General features: G+C 42.0%; 1 protein-coding gene across 1 annotated transcript in view; it reads left to right on the top strand.

Annotated features, from left to right (window-relative positions):
• NMS (neuromedin S) overlaps positions 1 to 14,477 on the top strand; it is a 35,329-nt gene extending 20,852 nt beyond the window's left edge. Inside the window, exons 4-14 of the mRNA XM_012747833.3 lie at positions 1,466 to 1,557; positions 1,683 to 2,038; positions 4,367 to 4,422; positions 5,059 to 5,109; positions 8,916 to 8,939; positions 9,029 to 9,082; positions 10,425 to 10,499; positions 11,580 to 11,615; positions 12,191 to 12,232; positions 13,356 to 13,404; positions 14,323 to 14,477. Of these exons, the coding sequence (XP_012603287.1) occupies positions 1,963 to 2,038; positions 4,367 to 4,422; positions 5,059 to 5,109; positions 8,916 to 8,939; positions 9,029 to 9,082; positions 10,425 to 10,499; positions 11,580 to 11,615; positions 12,191 to 12,232; positions 13,356 to 13,394 (453 nt within the window). The 5' untranslated portion in view covers positions 1,466 to 1,557; positions 1,683 to 1,962 and the 3' untranslated portion in view covers positions 13,395 to 13,404; positions 14,323 to 14,477. The remainder of the gene's footprint in view (positions 1 to 1,465; positions 1,558 to 1,682; positions 2,039 to 4,366; positions 4,423 to 5,058; positions 5,110 to 8,915; positions 8,940 to 9,028; positions 9,083 to 10,424; positions 10,500 to 11,579; positions 11,616 to 12,190; positions 12,233 to 13,355; positions 13,405 to 14,322) is intronic.
• Positions 14,478 to 16,451: the final 1,974 nt, after the last annotated feature.

Here is a 16,451-nt window from a genome sequence, read left to right as displayed (position 1 = left end):
TAAATCACAAATAAATAGTACCTTCTGAGCAATTCCCAAACAAAATTATTCTTGAAAATCTCAGTCAGACTGAGCACTGTGGCTTATGTATATAATCCCAGCACTTTGGAAGGCTGAGGTGGAAGGATTGCTTGAGCCCAGGAGTTCAAGGCTTCAGTGAGCTATGATTGTGCCACTGCACTCCAGCCTGGGTGACAGAGTGAGACCATGTCTCTAAAAATGAAAAAAAAGTTCAGTCATTAAAAAAGTTATAAGACTTAGATAAAGCATTAACATATTTGAGGCACACTGTAAGCATCTGATAGTTGTTAGTTACCTCCTAATGTCTAAAAGTGCAAAACTTAAGGATACCATAATGAAAAAAACTAAAAATATTTATTTCATATATACTACTGTGTTTCCCCAAAAATAAGACCTACCCATAAAATAAGCCCTAGCAGAATTTCTAAGCATTTGAGTAATATAAGCCCTACCCCCAAAATAAGACCTGGTGATGGGTGTGGCTATGCAGTGTATCTGCACAACCCATGCATTTTGTGGCTGAGCAGTAAAGAAGACAAGCAGCCCTTCTCTTCTGCCCCATCATGACAGCTACTATCCCAGAGATGACCGGAAATGTGCGGGCAGCCCCACCAACAAGGTTGGCTCCCCCTGTCAGGTCCCAGCCAATGGTTCTAAAGGAAATAGAGTCGTAAAAATTCAGGATGGAATTCAGGGTTTGGAGAGTTATGATGATGTTCCAGCAGAAGACGACTTAACTATATTTGAATAAATGTAGATTGTTGTACTGTACTTAAAAAAATATAACACATCCCCTGAAAATAAGCCCTAGGGTGTCTTGTTGAGGAAAAATAAATATAAGACTCTGTCTTATTTTTGGGGAAATATGGTATATATGTTACCCTTTTTGCAAGAAATAGAAAACTTTGTTCTTTCCTCATCTTCTTTCTGTCTCATATCTAATCTCAAGGAAGCTTTTTTATAAAAAAAAAAATTAATTTATCATCTAAAAATCCTATATTCCTACAGATTTGACTGGGGTCAGATACCTTTGGGTCCAAATTTCTCCTCTCACCCTTGATAGCTAGGTGACCTTGGGCAAATTCCTTAATTTCTGTTAGCCTCAGTTTCCCCATTGATAAAATTAGGATAACATATTTCTTATGTAGTTTCTGTGAGAATTATATGAAATAACCTATGTGAAATGCCTAAAACAGATCCCAACATGTAAAATCTCAGTATATGCAGTCATTTTTAAATTTTTATTATTATTAAATAACAACGCTATCATGTTTTCTTGAATGCTGACTTAAGTTAGAATATTTAACTTGCTTATGGAAATGAATCTGGAAAAATCATAAAGAGACTAATTTCCAACCATGATTAAAAACAAAAACAGAGCCCTAATTAAACTTTTGGTTTCTTATAATGTTCTGTCCTGGACTCCAAATTCTGTCTTTCTCAGAGGCACCGAAGACTACAAAACAACATTTGCTAATAGTGGAAAATAAACAGCTTCTTGGGAAACAAGGCTTCATCATGCAAGAGTTTATAAGTGTATGTCCAGTTTTTTTTATTATTATTATTAAAAAAGGAGAAAAAGCCTTTCTTGAGTGAGAAATATTTCTCAAACCACTATAGAATAACAATTATGACTCTCCACTTTTTATTTTTATTGCTAGGTTGAAAAAGATGACTCTCTACAATGCCCACACCAGAGGATATTATTCTACAAATAAGGGCCCAGCATGACATTTATGAGAAAGCCGGGGTCCTCCTGTGCGAAGCTGATTGGTGGTCAGCCAATGGGCTCCAGGGCGCTGCAAATAAAGGCACCTTCTCCACTGGGCTGTTCAGAGGCAGGGCGGAGGGTTGCCTCTGCCTGTGGAACTTGAGGACATCCTCAGCTCCCTTTACAGCAGCACGAGTCTGTGGCCAGAGAAGAGAAACCAGACTCCAAAAATGAAACATCTTCTTCCCCAATTCCCTCCCATCTTGGTCATCTACTGCTTCTGCATGCTGCAGATTCCCTCCTCAGGTAAGGGGACCCTCTTCAGACCCCACCTGGCCTGAAATCTGAGGGAAACTGGGGCCGACCTGGATCCTTCCAGGGCAGTTCTGGAGGGAGCCAAGATTTCTCCCCTCCCCCTCATTTCCACCCCCTTGCTCTCTGGCTTCGAATTTGCTTCTAACCTTTAAGAGAGGATGGGCAGAGCTGCAGCCTTTTACCGAAGGAGACTTTTCCCTGTGGGACTGCGTTAGTTAAACTGCTCCTACCCCAGGGATGTCCTGGATACGTGCCTCCGACACTGTGAAGGGCGAGGCAGGCTGCGGCGAGAGTTGGGGGAAGGTCCCACTGCTGAGCGGTTTGTGCTCCCTGGATTCCGAAGGGACGAGGGCAGAAGCAGTAACACTGAGTTTACAGCCCCAAAGACTGAAAACTGACGGGCAGTTGGAGAAGGGACAGGGGAGGAGTGCTCACAGGGGAAAGGAATCTTTTCAAAGCCTTTCCCATGGGCTCCAGGGGCAGGATCCCAAAGAGTGCAGTGGCAGCCTGGGTCTCCCTAGACTGTGGCGCTGTCCGAGGTGCTGACCTGGTGTGGGCGGCGCGTCACCAACTTCTGAGAACCAGTGCGGTTTGTAAGGAACCAGGGGTGGGGTGAGGGTTTGTGATGGGAACCAGTTAACTATGAATCTCCATGGTATGCAGGGACGTGTGCAATGGCAAAACAGCTACAGTTGAAAACACGGATTGTTTCAAAATTTTAGGTTTTTCCATTAGAATTTTGATTGAGTAGAACATCTTTGAAAATGTATTGAAAGAGAAAGCATATTTCAAACAGTATGTTTTATCATGTCTTTTAATGCTAATAGTGTAATCGCAAAACCTGGGCATTGCAAGGAACTGTGGAGGTCATCTGGTTTAACCTCTCACGGAATGCAGAAATTCCCTGTATGGCTTCTCTGCAGAAAGTCTTCCAGATTTGATTACTTTCAATGACCTCCAGCTCACTACCAGCCTAAGATAGCCAGCCGCTGCCTCTACTGGGCTCCAGTAGAATCCTGTTTTTTCCACTTTTAGAAATCTGCTATTATTTTTTACTTATCTTTCTCTATATTTATTTCCACTTCCCTATTTTCCTATTTTTTTTATGTTTCCTGAGGACAGGGCTGCTGAGGTCTTTGCCTTTGTATTAACACATAACCCATCAATAAATCCTTATAGCATTGGTTTGCACTACTTTGCATTATTAAATGATTCCAATCATCAAAAACTTCTTTATACTAAGCTGAAATATGATCATATGTCATTTCTAACCGTTAGTCCTAGTTCGGATTTTGGGGGCAACACAGAATAAGACTAATATCTCCTACTTATGACAGTTCTCAAAATAGTGGAAGGCAATTAGCATACGCTTCTTAATTTTCTTCTTTCCAGAGAAAACTATGCTCAGTTACTTAAACTCTCCCTCATATCCTATCATTTCAAGTCAGGCTATTATCTTTCGAGGTTTTGTCACAATTATTTGAATCTAACTTAAAATTGTTTTCACTTTCTCTTGGCTATAGAGAGAATGCAGGGACTAAAATACCACCGTCTTTTTTTTTTTTTTTAAATATAAACTATTCTTGAACCCTATATTCCTTTTCCCACATTTTAAAAAATCCAAGTTCATCGTTTTATATTTATCCATTTAATTTCATCTTGTTAGTCTTGACCTATCCAATCAATTCTATCGACTACACTATTGCTATTCCTCAAAGTGTATCACATGCAAATGAGAAGAGGTGTTGATTAAAGTCAGACAAAGGTTGTGGACATGGTCCAGTGGCATGCTAGTAGAAAACTTTCCCAGAGCCCCACCCCTGCAGAGTCTGTGCAGAGAGACAAGTATTTGTTTATCTTAATAGTTGCAAGACTGTACTCTTGGTATAGTGGTGAGTGATTTTTAAAAAGCTCCAAGGGTGATTATGATGCAAATACTTTGTTCACATCATCTCCTGCTAGTCATTCTCATAAATTCCACCAAAATACAAAATAAGCTATTACTTGGGTATTTTCCCCCTCTTTCCTGAGTTGCTAATATCTTTACTGAAAACTCCTGGTAAACTAAAAAAAAATGCTGTTTTAAATTAATTTTGTACAAATCTCAGATTTGCTAGTGGTACGTCTAGAAGTGTGTGTTTTCTTTGCAAATTCTTTTAACAGCATTGTATGATATCTTACCTTCCCATTGACCTCTTTCGTCTGGTACTTTGGTGGTTTATTGTACTAGAACTTCTGTATTTTTTTCATGGTAAAGATTTGGAAGTAAATGCTATATCCTCTTTCGCTAATTGATATTTTTATGATTTCTCACAACAGGACTTCCGCAACCTTTGGCTGATCTTCCAGATGGCTTGGATATTGTGCAGCTTGAGGTACCCTATTATCCAGTAATGTGAGATTTTTATTTAGTCTGAGCCTCAAAAGCATCATGTGGATAATGCTCACTTAAAACTATTTGTACTATTTTAAGATCAGATTTTCAGTTGCAGCTGAAACTCACTGTTGCCATTTTCATATCCTCATTTAATGCATCCTGAGAGTTGTGTTGAAAGTCACTGTCACTCTGTGAAGTCACTCTGAGAAGAAAATGCAAAGTTCATAAATGGTACAGTTTTAGAACTTTAAATATGCTGTAATAGAATTCTATTGACTAAGGAATTTATACTTATCTTTAATTCATTTAAAAATGTTTGTTGATACATAATAGATGTACATATTTTCAGGGTACATGTAATATTTTGATGTATTCATATGTTAAATACTCAAATTAGGGTAATTGGAATATTCGTCACCTTAAACATTTATCTTTTCTTTATGCTGGGGGCATTTGAATTATTCTCTACTAGCTATTTTGAAATATAGAATAGATTGTTTTTTACTATAGTCACTCTACTGATTTAGCAAACACTAGGTCTGTTTCTTCTATTGAACTGTATTTTTGTACATATTAAACTACTTCTTTTTATGTCCTCCTTGCTGTGATTCATTTTCTTCATTTTATTTTTTAGCAACTGGCATATTGTCTGAGTCAGTGGGCAACTCTTTCTAGCCAACCTAAGGTAAAAAACATTAATATACATATGATAATTCTTGTAGTCATAACAGTGCATATGTTTATATTATAGTTGATACCTACAATAAATACACTTTTTTGCTACCTGCAGGAGAATGCTGTGTGCATGTATAAATGTGTATATGTATGAGAGAGGAGAGTTTTAGGAAATATCATGTGAATCTTTTAAATATAAATTATTATAAAATATTGGTAGTTCATGTGTATTCTTACAATTATTGTAATTATATGTAATATATAATTAAATTAATTGTATATATTGTTATATATTGTATGTTAAAAGTAGGCATATTATGATATAGCAGTTCTCTAAAATAATATTTCTTATTTAAAGGACCCAACAGTAACTATAGTAACCACACAGAAATATTTCAATGAACACAAAGTAAATGTCGATTTAACTGAACATACAAAGGGGTGGTCTCGGGATAGCCCATGATTCTTAGCATAGCCTATATGTTTACATCGTGAGCCACATCTCTTCCTCCCTCACTTCCCCAACCCACGGCATACTGTACTCCAGCCACACTGAACTTCCCACTACTTCTCAAATGCACTGGGCCCTCTGTGGATTTGCACAGCCTTTTCCTTAGTCAGAAATGCCTTTGCCTCCTTCACATGCTGCAGTTAACAGCTCAGACCCTAAAACTAAACTACCTAGGTTCAAAGTCCAGCTCTATTTATATTTGGTGATTTCTTAATTGCTCTGTGCCTCGGTTTCCTCATCTGTAATATGGGGATAATAGTCATACTGGCCCCATAATGTTATCATGAGGATTGATTGCTTTAATATTTGTGAAGTGCTTTCAACAGTATGCAGAACATGGTAACTGACAGCATTTAGGAGCTAATTGTTACCATTGCCTCTTTTTTTTTTTTTTTGAGACAGAATCTCTTTCTGTCATCCCAGGTAGAGTGCAGTGGCATGCATCATAGCTCACTGCAACGTCAAACTCCTGGGTTCAAGCAATGCTCCTGCCTCAACCTCCCAAGTAACTGAGACTACAGGAATGCACCACAACGTCCAGCTAATTTTTCTGTTTTTTAGTAGAGACAGAGGTCTCACTCTTGCTGAGGCTGGTCTCGAACTCCTGAGCTCAAGTGATCCTGCCTTGGCCTCCCAGAGTGCTAGGATTACAGGTGTGAATCACCATGCCCGGCCTACCATTTCTCTTAATGGAACTAATTCTCATTCTTCACAGCTCAAAAGTCACTTTGTGTCTTAAACTTCATGAATATGCGGTGACTATTTTTTTCTTATTTTCAGTTAACCATTATGCATATATTTGAAGACAATTGTCATCTCCCATCTTCAGAAATAATCTTTATAGCTTTGGTACCCAGAGCAAAATTTCAGGGTGAGAACTCAGGGTTCTCCATTGCTTTGCTACCTTCTCCCTGCCTTGCACTAGGGCTTTCCCTGTCCTTCACATGATGGCTGTGAGGGTGTCCCCTGCAGAAGCAGAAGCAGTGGAAGTGTGGCTGTCACATGGGCCACCTGCAGTATTAAATTGGGCTGTGGGGATCCCCAAGTGCCACAGCCCACTCAGAATGAATTTCCCTCCACCTTCTCTGTTTTCCCAAAGCCAATCCCATTCATCATTTCCAATTGCAGAATAGCAAGGGGTTGCTCAGTAAACAAAACTGCTAATATTTCAAAGCTATGAATAGGGAGACTGGCTCTTCCTGGCTTTGCTGCTTCCTGAAATATGACTTTTAGCATGTCACTTCCTCTCCTGGGGCTTTGGTTCTCTCCACTGCCCAATGTCTGGACGAGTGACCTGGGCTCTAAGTTCACTCCTGTCTGGTCCCCAGAAGAACCAGGTCTGTGACTCTAGGGACTTTTATCTCGAGGCAGTTCAGAAAGTAGTTACATTCTGCAAATAATATCTGTAAAATTCTTTGTGTTTCTGGTTGCCACATGGGATTAGCAGAAGCTTAGATGGGAAGAGGGCAATAAGTTCCTGTGAACAGAGCCCTACTAGTCATTCATTCAAAAAAGATTTTTACTACAAGCATGCCAGTGCCAGTTGCTGAGGATATAGTAGTGACCAAAATAAAGAGAAACCTGCTCTCATGGAACTTATATTTTAGTTGGGGAAATGGGTAATAGACAAGATAGATAGTAAAAGTTTAAATATATTTTTTCTCTAAAAATAATATTAAGCAAGGAAGTGGCATATGAAATGTTTAGCGGGGTAATTAGCACTAGGAAAAGCATCTTCATATTCCTCACTATTTTTGGCCTGAAAAATAAAAGTAACAGCATAAAGTTGATGAACATGGTACAAAAAAACCCAACTGTTTGCCCAAGAAGTGTCCAGAGACACACACATACACAGATACATATACACACACACGCACACACTCTTTCTACTGTGAACAGATGCTGACAAGAAGACCAGGAGCTGTAAAAAATAGCAAATACTTTCTGCTGGTTAAAAGTGGTGATTATAAGGATATAGAGAGATAGTTTCCAGAGAGCCTCTGCTATTAGTATGTCTGCTATTTATTGTGTGTATCTGTGTGTATGCCCAAGTGCATGTGTGCACACATATGTACGTGGTGGTGAGGGTAGAGAATGCATAGATATCGCCTGCTTCCACTAAAGAAACACTCCATAAAGTCTGCAGAAAGATGTAATTGTATTCACAGCAGTAAAATTAGAAGTATTATTAACAACTTTAATTTCTGTCTTGATTGAGGTTTCAGCTGATTCAAGAATGTTCAAATGTTGTCCGGGCGCAGTGGCTCATGCCTGTAATCCTAGCACTTTGGGAAGCCAAGGTGGGAGGATTACTTGAGCTCAGGAGTTCGAGACCAGCCTGAGCAGGAGCGAGACCCCCATCTCTACTATAAATAGAAAGAAATTAGCCAAACAACTACAAGTAGAAAAAATTAGCTGGGTGCAGTGGCATGTGCCTGTAGTGCCAGCTACTCAGGAGGCTGAGGCAGGAGGATTGCTTGAGCCCAGGAGTTTGACGTTGCTGTGAGCTAGGCTGATGCCATGGCACTCTAGCCCGGGCAACAGAGTGAGACTCTGTCTCAAAAAAAAAAAAAAAAAAAAAAGAGAAAAGAACATTTAAATGTGAATGAGATGTGAATGGTCAATGCTAACCAGATCAGCATATTTAAAAGATTGTTCACAGTATCATCTCTAACAATTTTATAAAATGTGTACATGAAAACATATACTATTATTTTGTAAGACACCTTCTTCACAGCATATCCTTAAGTCAGATATGCGCGTATATAGCTGTCATCTGTGCACACAAGGGCAAGGGTCCACTAACAAGGATTTAGAAGTGAAAAATTGGGACTTTCTGCAAGAAGAGTAAAGATTCATGTAGAAAGCTTTTGGAAACAAAAAAAGTCTTGGTCAATTTCAACCATTCCTTATAAACAGAATGCTGGTATATACTCAGCACCAAATTAGACTGCAGTGGATATTTTCTTTCACCCTTTAGTCCACCCTTTAGTCAGATGGTTATCTGGAAATTGATTTGCTTTTGTGCATCAGAGAGTAGATTTTTTTCACCCAAAATTAAAAAGATAAGAAGAGATTAAGTTTCAAAATGATGATGTATTGCTGATAACTTTATTGTAAGATCTTGCATCAACTAAAGTTTTATTCAATTTGTATAATGGAGGAATTTGTTTTTAGATTGCCAATTTATTTCATAGTATTTGGGTAAATCCAGTAAGGTGCATGGTGTATCTCATACTGAAAACCTCACCAGTGCCTGCCCCAGTAAAATGCCATGTAACTTACCCTCACAATTCTCTTTCCAGGATAACCAAGACAGATACAAGCGGGTGAGTACCCTCCAGCCCAGCAGCAAGGGCATGCAGCTTCCACGCAAGTGACACTTAGTACTAATGTTACTTCTTTTTTTCTTATTTAGTTTTTATTTCACTACTCCAGAACTCAGGAGCCAACACATCCAGTTAAAACTGGGGTTAGTATATCATCATAATCACATATCTGTAAAAGTGACTCCCCTCTGCATGTCTTTTACTCCTTCCTGATTAATATGTGCAGACCAGGAGCAAAGCGGGGGCCTCCAGACACCCCATGGATAGGAGTTTCCTAGGGGGAAATTTTCCCTGGTGTTGAAGGGATAGTCTCTCTCCCTCTCTGTGGTGGCTGACAGATCTGAACAGTTAGAGAATAATTTATAGAAAAGAAAAAAAAATAAGTAAGAAACAACTTTTTATTATGCACTGAGGCATACAAGAAGAGCCTGGTAAATACTGTGCTCTCCTTACATGGTTCCTTATTAGCATCTGTTTTTTAAATTTGTCTTCTGTGGTGTGTGAAGTGCCACCTCCCCCCAATAGTGCTGCATGGATGAGCATCTTCCATGGCTGTCACGATGTGTATGTGCAACGGGAATAACAACCACCGCCTTTAACTTTCTTATTGTAAATTTGAGTTACCCTCGGGAGCGGCTTGTGTAGGTAAATTTCTGTGGCATAGGACTGAAGGAATATTGGGAAGGTTATAGAATATAATTTTTAATTCAGGTGCCTTTTCGTAGCAACTGAAATTCTACCATGAGAAAGTCACTTATTTATATATTCAAGGCTTTCCAAGTCTTCAAGAGGATCCTTAAAAAAGCAAATACTCATAAAAATATTTTTCCCCCATGACTCAATCAGTATTATAGGTTTAGGAAGGGAGATCAGGTAGGGGGGATCTTATCAAGACCAAAAAGGGCACCAAGAAGGGATAGAGAACAATGGAAGGGGAAAGACAAACTGTGACACAAATTGACTTTTACTCTGAACCAAAGCACCCAGGGAGGATTCATGAGGACTAGATAAAGACAGGTGGCTGTGCCTGGGTGTGTGGGGGCAGTCGCTGACAAGTATAAGAAAATACTTAATGTGTGGGGCAGGGGAGGGTTAGGGTGCTGCCCTTCTACCTGGTCCCTTGGATTAGGAAGTCACACCTGGGGAGCGAGAAGTCTCTGCACTGAGCTGCTTCTAGAACAACACATTCTCCTCTAGGAGTACAGAGTGCTGGGGGTTAATGCAGGTCAAAGTCTGATTCACCCCAAGGGGATATTTGTAAGTGATGTGTTGGAATTGAAACCTGCAATCAAAGCAAGCAGCTCTTTATTGAAAACATAAAATTTCAAGCTTAGGCTCGGAAATGGATTTTACTCTGAAAATTAAACCCATTTGTAAGGGAAGTGAGTCGAAAGGAATGCACACAGCCCTGGGCTCTCGAAATATTCCCCTGGTGTAGATGTCCCAGCCTCAAGTCTTAACCCTCTCAGTGCCTCTTTGTCGCAGTTTCCTCCCGTGCATCCTTTAATGCGCCTGGCTGCCAAGCTCGCCAACAGACGGATGACAAGATTTCTGCAACGAGTATGTGCCTTTTTTCTTCTGCCGTAGTTTTACGCCACTCAAAAAGTGCATTTAACCGTGGTAAAAGCATGTCGTTGCCTTGGGGTTCACTTTCACTCTCTCCTTGAATTTCAGTCTTGGGAGGGAGCTCTGGGCAGAGCTGCTGGGTCCTTTGAACTTGAACTTGCACAAGTTCCTCCACCTCTCTGAGCCTCAATTTCCTCCACTGTAATCTCATGAGATGGCTGGAAGGGCCACAGGAGGGGCCCCGTGGCCCAGGATGGTTCCGCTCCTCTCCTAATTTGCTCTTTTCATCCCTTAGTTTTTTTGGGTTTTGTGTTGTTTTGTCACTTCCCTGCCCCTTCCTCATGACGTGAAAATTGCCCTGGCAATACCCTCTGTTTCCCATTGCCCTGCCTACCCTTTGTCTATTTCTCAGAGCTCTTTATAGTTGTTTTTTTTTTTCTAATTTTTAAGTTTATAAATTACCAGTTTCAGTAATAGCTGAAAGTGTTCAAAATGTTAATCTAGTTTTATTACATGCCAGCAAGAAAAAAAAGAAAAAGAACATTTCTTTTGCACCTCCTGAGCCCAAGTAGGTGACCAACTAGTCCCAGTTTGTCCAGGGCTTTCCTCTTTTTAGCTCTGAAAATCCCAAGCCCCCCAGTCTCCGGAAAGCTGGCTGGTCTTAAGCGCAGGCAGCAGTTTTTCTGATGCCAGCTGACTGCGAGCTTCTGGTCCAGTCTGCCTCCATTCTTATGGCAGAGTCGCAGGCAGAGAACAAGCTGAAGAAGCTGTAATGGCTTATCCTTGAAAATTTGCCTGAACCAGGGATCAATTTCAAAGTTGGTGCTATTAGGAGAAGAAGCAGTAACTTAATGTAGCTGGACACAAATGGCAACTCAACCAGGAAAGCGAACTTGCCTTCCCCAGCAGGAATGTGTGATTGGCCACACTGCCACCATTCTCTTTAACTGCTTTTTTGTGCCAGACTTCTGACTCCCTTAGAATGGAAGCAGGGAGGGGCAGGATGACTCAGGCCAACTGCAAGGTTGTGGATGTGGTTTCTGTTGAATTAACCTGTGCCTCATTCCCTCGCAGGGGACGGGGGCTGCTGCAGTGCACTTTACCAAGAAGGTATGTGAGCCCCACAGAGAACGCAGCCCCCAAAGAGAGCTGCTCCATGTGAGAAGGGCAGGGAGGGCTTGGAGCTGGCCACCCTGCCACCCTCCAGACCACTGTGGGAAGAACTGGTCTCACACATGCCCCTGAGAACCTTCTGTGGCTGAGCATCTAAGTTTGGGTTTCCCTGGGGCTGGAAGAAACCATGGGACAATGCCTCTGGCTGTTAATATTTCATCTCTGGTCTCACAAATGAGTCGCCTGGGGCCATCTGCTCCTGGGAATCTGTTTTCTCTGGCTCAGGGGCCCACATGCACCAACTAGGGGAGAGGCATTGCCATGCACAAACCCCATACTTCAGTGATTCTCAAACTCAGTGGTGCATCAGAGTCACCTGTTAAAATTCAGACGGCTGGCCCCACTTCAGAAGTTCGGTAGATCTGGGGTGGGAGTTTGCATTTCTGACAAGTCCCCCGTGTGGTGGATGCAGCTGCTCTGGGACTGCCCTTTTTGAAAGCCATCCCCACAGACATTTTTGTAAGACCTTCGATGCAATGTGGTTGCATAACAGTTATGTTTTTGTGTTGCAGGATAATGCTGCCACCCCAGGACGACCATTTTTCCTTTTCAGGGTATAACATGTTCCCTCATCTCTGTTTTCTCACCTTGATTCACTGCAACCGCCCCAATTATGGAGTTACTCCAGAATGGGCACAGCCAGGACCCCTAGTGACCAATTGTGGGGACTCTCACCCTTCCCTGGGCATGACTCAAACTCAGAATCTCCTCCTACAAGCTCGTAGAGCAAAGGGTCTGACATGACGGAGGCTGAGGGCACCCGAGTAGGGGAGCGAGTGCTGCTCAGGGACAGACACTGAAGCAGACCAGAGTCTGAGTCCCTGTTTTAGAGCATCAGGATGCAGGACACATGGCCCCCAAAACACCCTGGCAGGAGGAGTCTAGGCACCATCCTCCCCTTCTTCCTAGAACACAGAGATTCTTGCAAACATCACAGAGACAGACGAGTTCTCTTTTAGTTTTTGGTCTGCCATTCATTAGCTGTGCTCAATTCCTGAGATCCTCAGTGTTTGCATAGAAAACTGAGCAAATCAGACTAGATCTGTCCCTCCAAACTGTGTTCCCGTAAATCACTGGTGCTAACAGGTACTCTGCAAAATCGGATAAGTTTGGAAAACGCTGCACCCAACATTCATAAAGATTCACATGCACCTGGCCTGTCCCAGGCTCTGAGGAGTCCCGTGGGAAACAATGTTTCACTTGACTTAATCATTTGGTTCCTAAACTTATTTGACCACAGAGACTCTTCCCATCCCTCCCCCACTTCCACCCCACGTACCCCTTTTTTGGTCTACATGACCTATTATTGCATCGTTCTCTGGAAAGTGCTCTGAGAAACAGCAGATCCCCATGGTGTCTCCAGGCTGAACGGTCCCGGTGGATGGTCTGCGGATCTCACCACACAAGCATTGGCTAGTGGGTAGAGGTGATGGGTGTGAGATGGTGTCAGGGTCCTAGGAGCAGCAAGAGTTCTAGAGCACTGCCCCGGAGGACCTCCAGACCAGCACTAGCATGGGGTGAGGGCTCACCAGGTGGGTCCCCAAGGAAGAGGAGGATGAAATCCCAGTTAGAAGAATGAGGCCTTAGGGCTCTGTACAAAGAGGAACTGAACCAAGATATAGGTCTCAGATGGTTGTGTCTCAGTATCCGTAAGTCACTGCTTTTTTTTTTTTTCAGCCAAGGAATGGAAGAAACATTGAAGACAAGGCCCAGTAGATAGTCCAAGGTCAGCTTCATTGTGGCTTTTGTTTTCCAAGCAAATGTTATGTGTCTGACTGGGGGAAGTGAGAGGCAGCCAGGGCAGCCATTGTTCAAAGTAAAGGGGAGCAGCTGGAACCCCCAAGGACCCTGCCCCCCTCTCGTTTCCTGCTCACAGCACCACAGAGACCCCCGCCCCAGTCTGGCAGAAGCAAGCTGTCCCAGGCAGCATTACAGCCTTCACTTCCATGCCCTTGGGAGTATGTCATCTCCAGCTCTAGCTGTGATGGGGATGAAAGCTCCAGGTAGCCCAGCCAAGCCCTCTGTGACTTCTCACCTGGCCGCTCTGATAAGGAAAACACAACCCTGGCATGTTTGGGTGGTGCAACAACAAGCCCCTAGAAGCTACCAGGCTCCCTATAGTGGGGACATTTCTAAGGACAGCCAGGCAAAGCTGTCCCCTCTGATCCAATGATGCTCTGAGACCCAGAGTTTAAGTCTGAGGAGACTCCTTGGCCTTCAGGCCTGTGGAAGAGGAAAGCCATGCACAAGGGCAGCTCTGGGACTCCTCTGTCTCTCACGATGATGTGGTCCCAGGGACATGTGGCCACTGTCCTATGGCTGTTGCCAGCAGGCGGCAGCAGTCAGGGCCCCAGAAGTCCAAGGTGCCTGACAAGGCTGTCCCACTGCTGGGAGTCAAAATACCCAGCATACACCAGGGGAAGATGTTCCCTTAGGCCACAGCACTTATACCAATCTAATAGCCTGATTAGATACAGCAGAAACAAGTCTTATAAGTACTAATTGGGGGAAAGTGATCTGGGCATTTATGGCATGTCAAGTTGAGGTATAATTGTAAAATACATTGTATAATAGCATGCCCATGGGCCTTGTCTTCATTCTGAGAATGCTTTGACCTGAGCTGTACATTTCTTTTCTTTTTCAGGATTCAATAGCACAGGAAAGCTGGATCTGATGAGGCCATTCAGTGATGATTTTGCACAAATGTCACATTTCTCTCTGCAAACAATATTTGAAGCTATTTCTTTTGCTCTGTATTCACTAGAATATTTAGTTGTATAAAAATAAAGTAGCACTGTGTGATATTGTGAAATATATATGTGGTCCTCCTCCTGTTTCCTGGCATATCTTCAAAGTGACAAGCATCTTTTATATGCTAGTGAGTTGACTGGTGGCTGGCAGCCCCTAGGTAGCTTCAGGGTGGGGCTGGTCACCAGAAAGACCAGGGCAGGATTGGAGGGTTTTCAGGATTTTCAGCCTCACTCCTCCAACCTCAGGAGAGGAAGGAGAGGCAGAAGGTTAACATGAGAAGGCCAATGATTTAATCAATCATACCTAATGTGAAATGAAATAACTCAAACTTAAAGCGGTTGGAACTTTAGATTATTTGAGTCCTGAAAGAAATGTGACTGTGTGGTCTGAGTCACATAGCATGTAGCTGCAATTTCTGCTTCTCTAATTATAGATTAACTCTCTTCCTTATTTTTTATTCTGTAAAATGAACTAAGAATGAATGGTGCCAGAGATAAGACCCCTCCCCCTCTTAATTATTGGCTTTTTGTTATTAACTTCTTCCTTTATTGTTTTGCCCCCAACTCAGACCAGATGACTATTACATATATATCTTTGACTATTACATAGTCAAAGACCCTATGACTATTACATCCTCAGTGTGGAATGTTAAATACCCTTTCTAAAAAAGAACACAGCCTATAAGCGATCAAATTGTTGTAACTGTGTACTAACCTTGCATGGAAAATGTTGACATACTGTTAAGCTTCCCCGAACCTTGAGAATATAAATGACCCTCAAAAGTTTCCACTTCAGAATGCTGATTCCATTTCTTTGGAGTCAGCATTAACAGGTGGCCATCTTGAAACTTTTGAGTCCAAATAAACTCTATATTTAATCATATTTTCTGAATCTCATTATCTAAGGCTGATGCTATGTAATGAAGATTCCAGAAAAACCCAAAGGACAGGGCTTTAAGAACTCCCAAATAGCTGAACATGTAGAGGTTCCTGGAGGGTGGTGCACCCAGAGGGGTCATGGAGCTTCCCACATGCCTTGCCTTAAGCATCCCTTCATTTGTATCCTTTGTACTAACTATCCTTTACCAGACATCAGTAAACATGAGTGTTTCCCCGAGTTCTATGAGCTGCTGTAGCAAATTAGTTGAACTTTGATTTATAGCTGGCCAGTCAGAATGACAGGTAAAACCACCTGGGGCTTGCCATTGGCATCAGACATCCAACCGGTGTCTGCTGCAGAACTGATTGCTTGCTTGGGGAAAAAAACCACACACACATTGTCATATGAGAAACTGTTTTTACACCCATTTTCACTTCATTTGGAAAGTCTTGGTGGAGAGGTGTTGAGTGTAATTTTTAATAATAGAATGTATTTTTTAAAACTTACCACCTTTGATATTGGTTTAGCATCCCCTAACTATCTTGTTATTATTGAGAGTTGAGGGTATGGAATTGGGATAGGCTGGCTGGCTTCAACTCCTGTCCCCTCTGCTTTTAGCTGGGTAACCTTGGGTAGGTCAATGCCCATCCCTGTGCCTCAGTTTCCTTTATCGTAAAATGGGGTTGGTAGTACTATTACCTTCTTCACATAGATTTTGTGAGGACTAAGGAGATGGCTCATGTGAAGGGCTTGGCATGGTGCTACATAGTGAACACTCAATGAATGTTGGCTCCAGTTACACTTAAAAGATGGTTTTCATTACACAAAGTGTACCAAAAGGACTTGCCCCCATGAAAGCTGTTCCTTTATTGCTGGCAGCATTAAGTTAAGGCATAGCAACTCCAGCCTCTCCAGAAAACCATGAGGCTTAGGCTCCAGTCTCAGCCTCCCAAGTTGCTGGGCCTAGAGGCATACACCACCACACCCAACTAGTAGTTACTAGATTTCTGGTGAAATTCTTGATTTTATCTTTTTTCTCCTTTAACATAATAAGAATAGGTACTTTTAGAGTTTGTTTCTGATAACTATATAATCTAGATCTCTTTTATGACTGTTTCTATTGTCTGCTATTTCTCTTGTTTT

This window comes from Microcebus murinus, chromosome 3 (genome assembly GCF_040939455.1).
Source record: "Microcebus murinus isolate Inina chromosome 3, M.murinus_Inina_mat1.0, whole genome shotgun sequence".
Lineage (NCBI taxonomy): Eukaryota > Metazoa > Chordata > Mammalia > Primates > Cheirogaleidae > Microcebus > Microcebus murinus.
The sequence above is the reverse complement of the archived record's forward strand: the minus strand, read 5'-3'. Positions and strand labels throughout refer to the sequence as shown.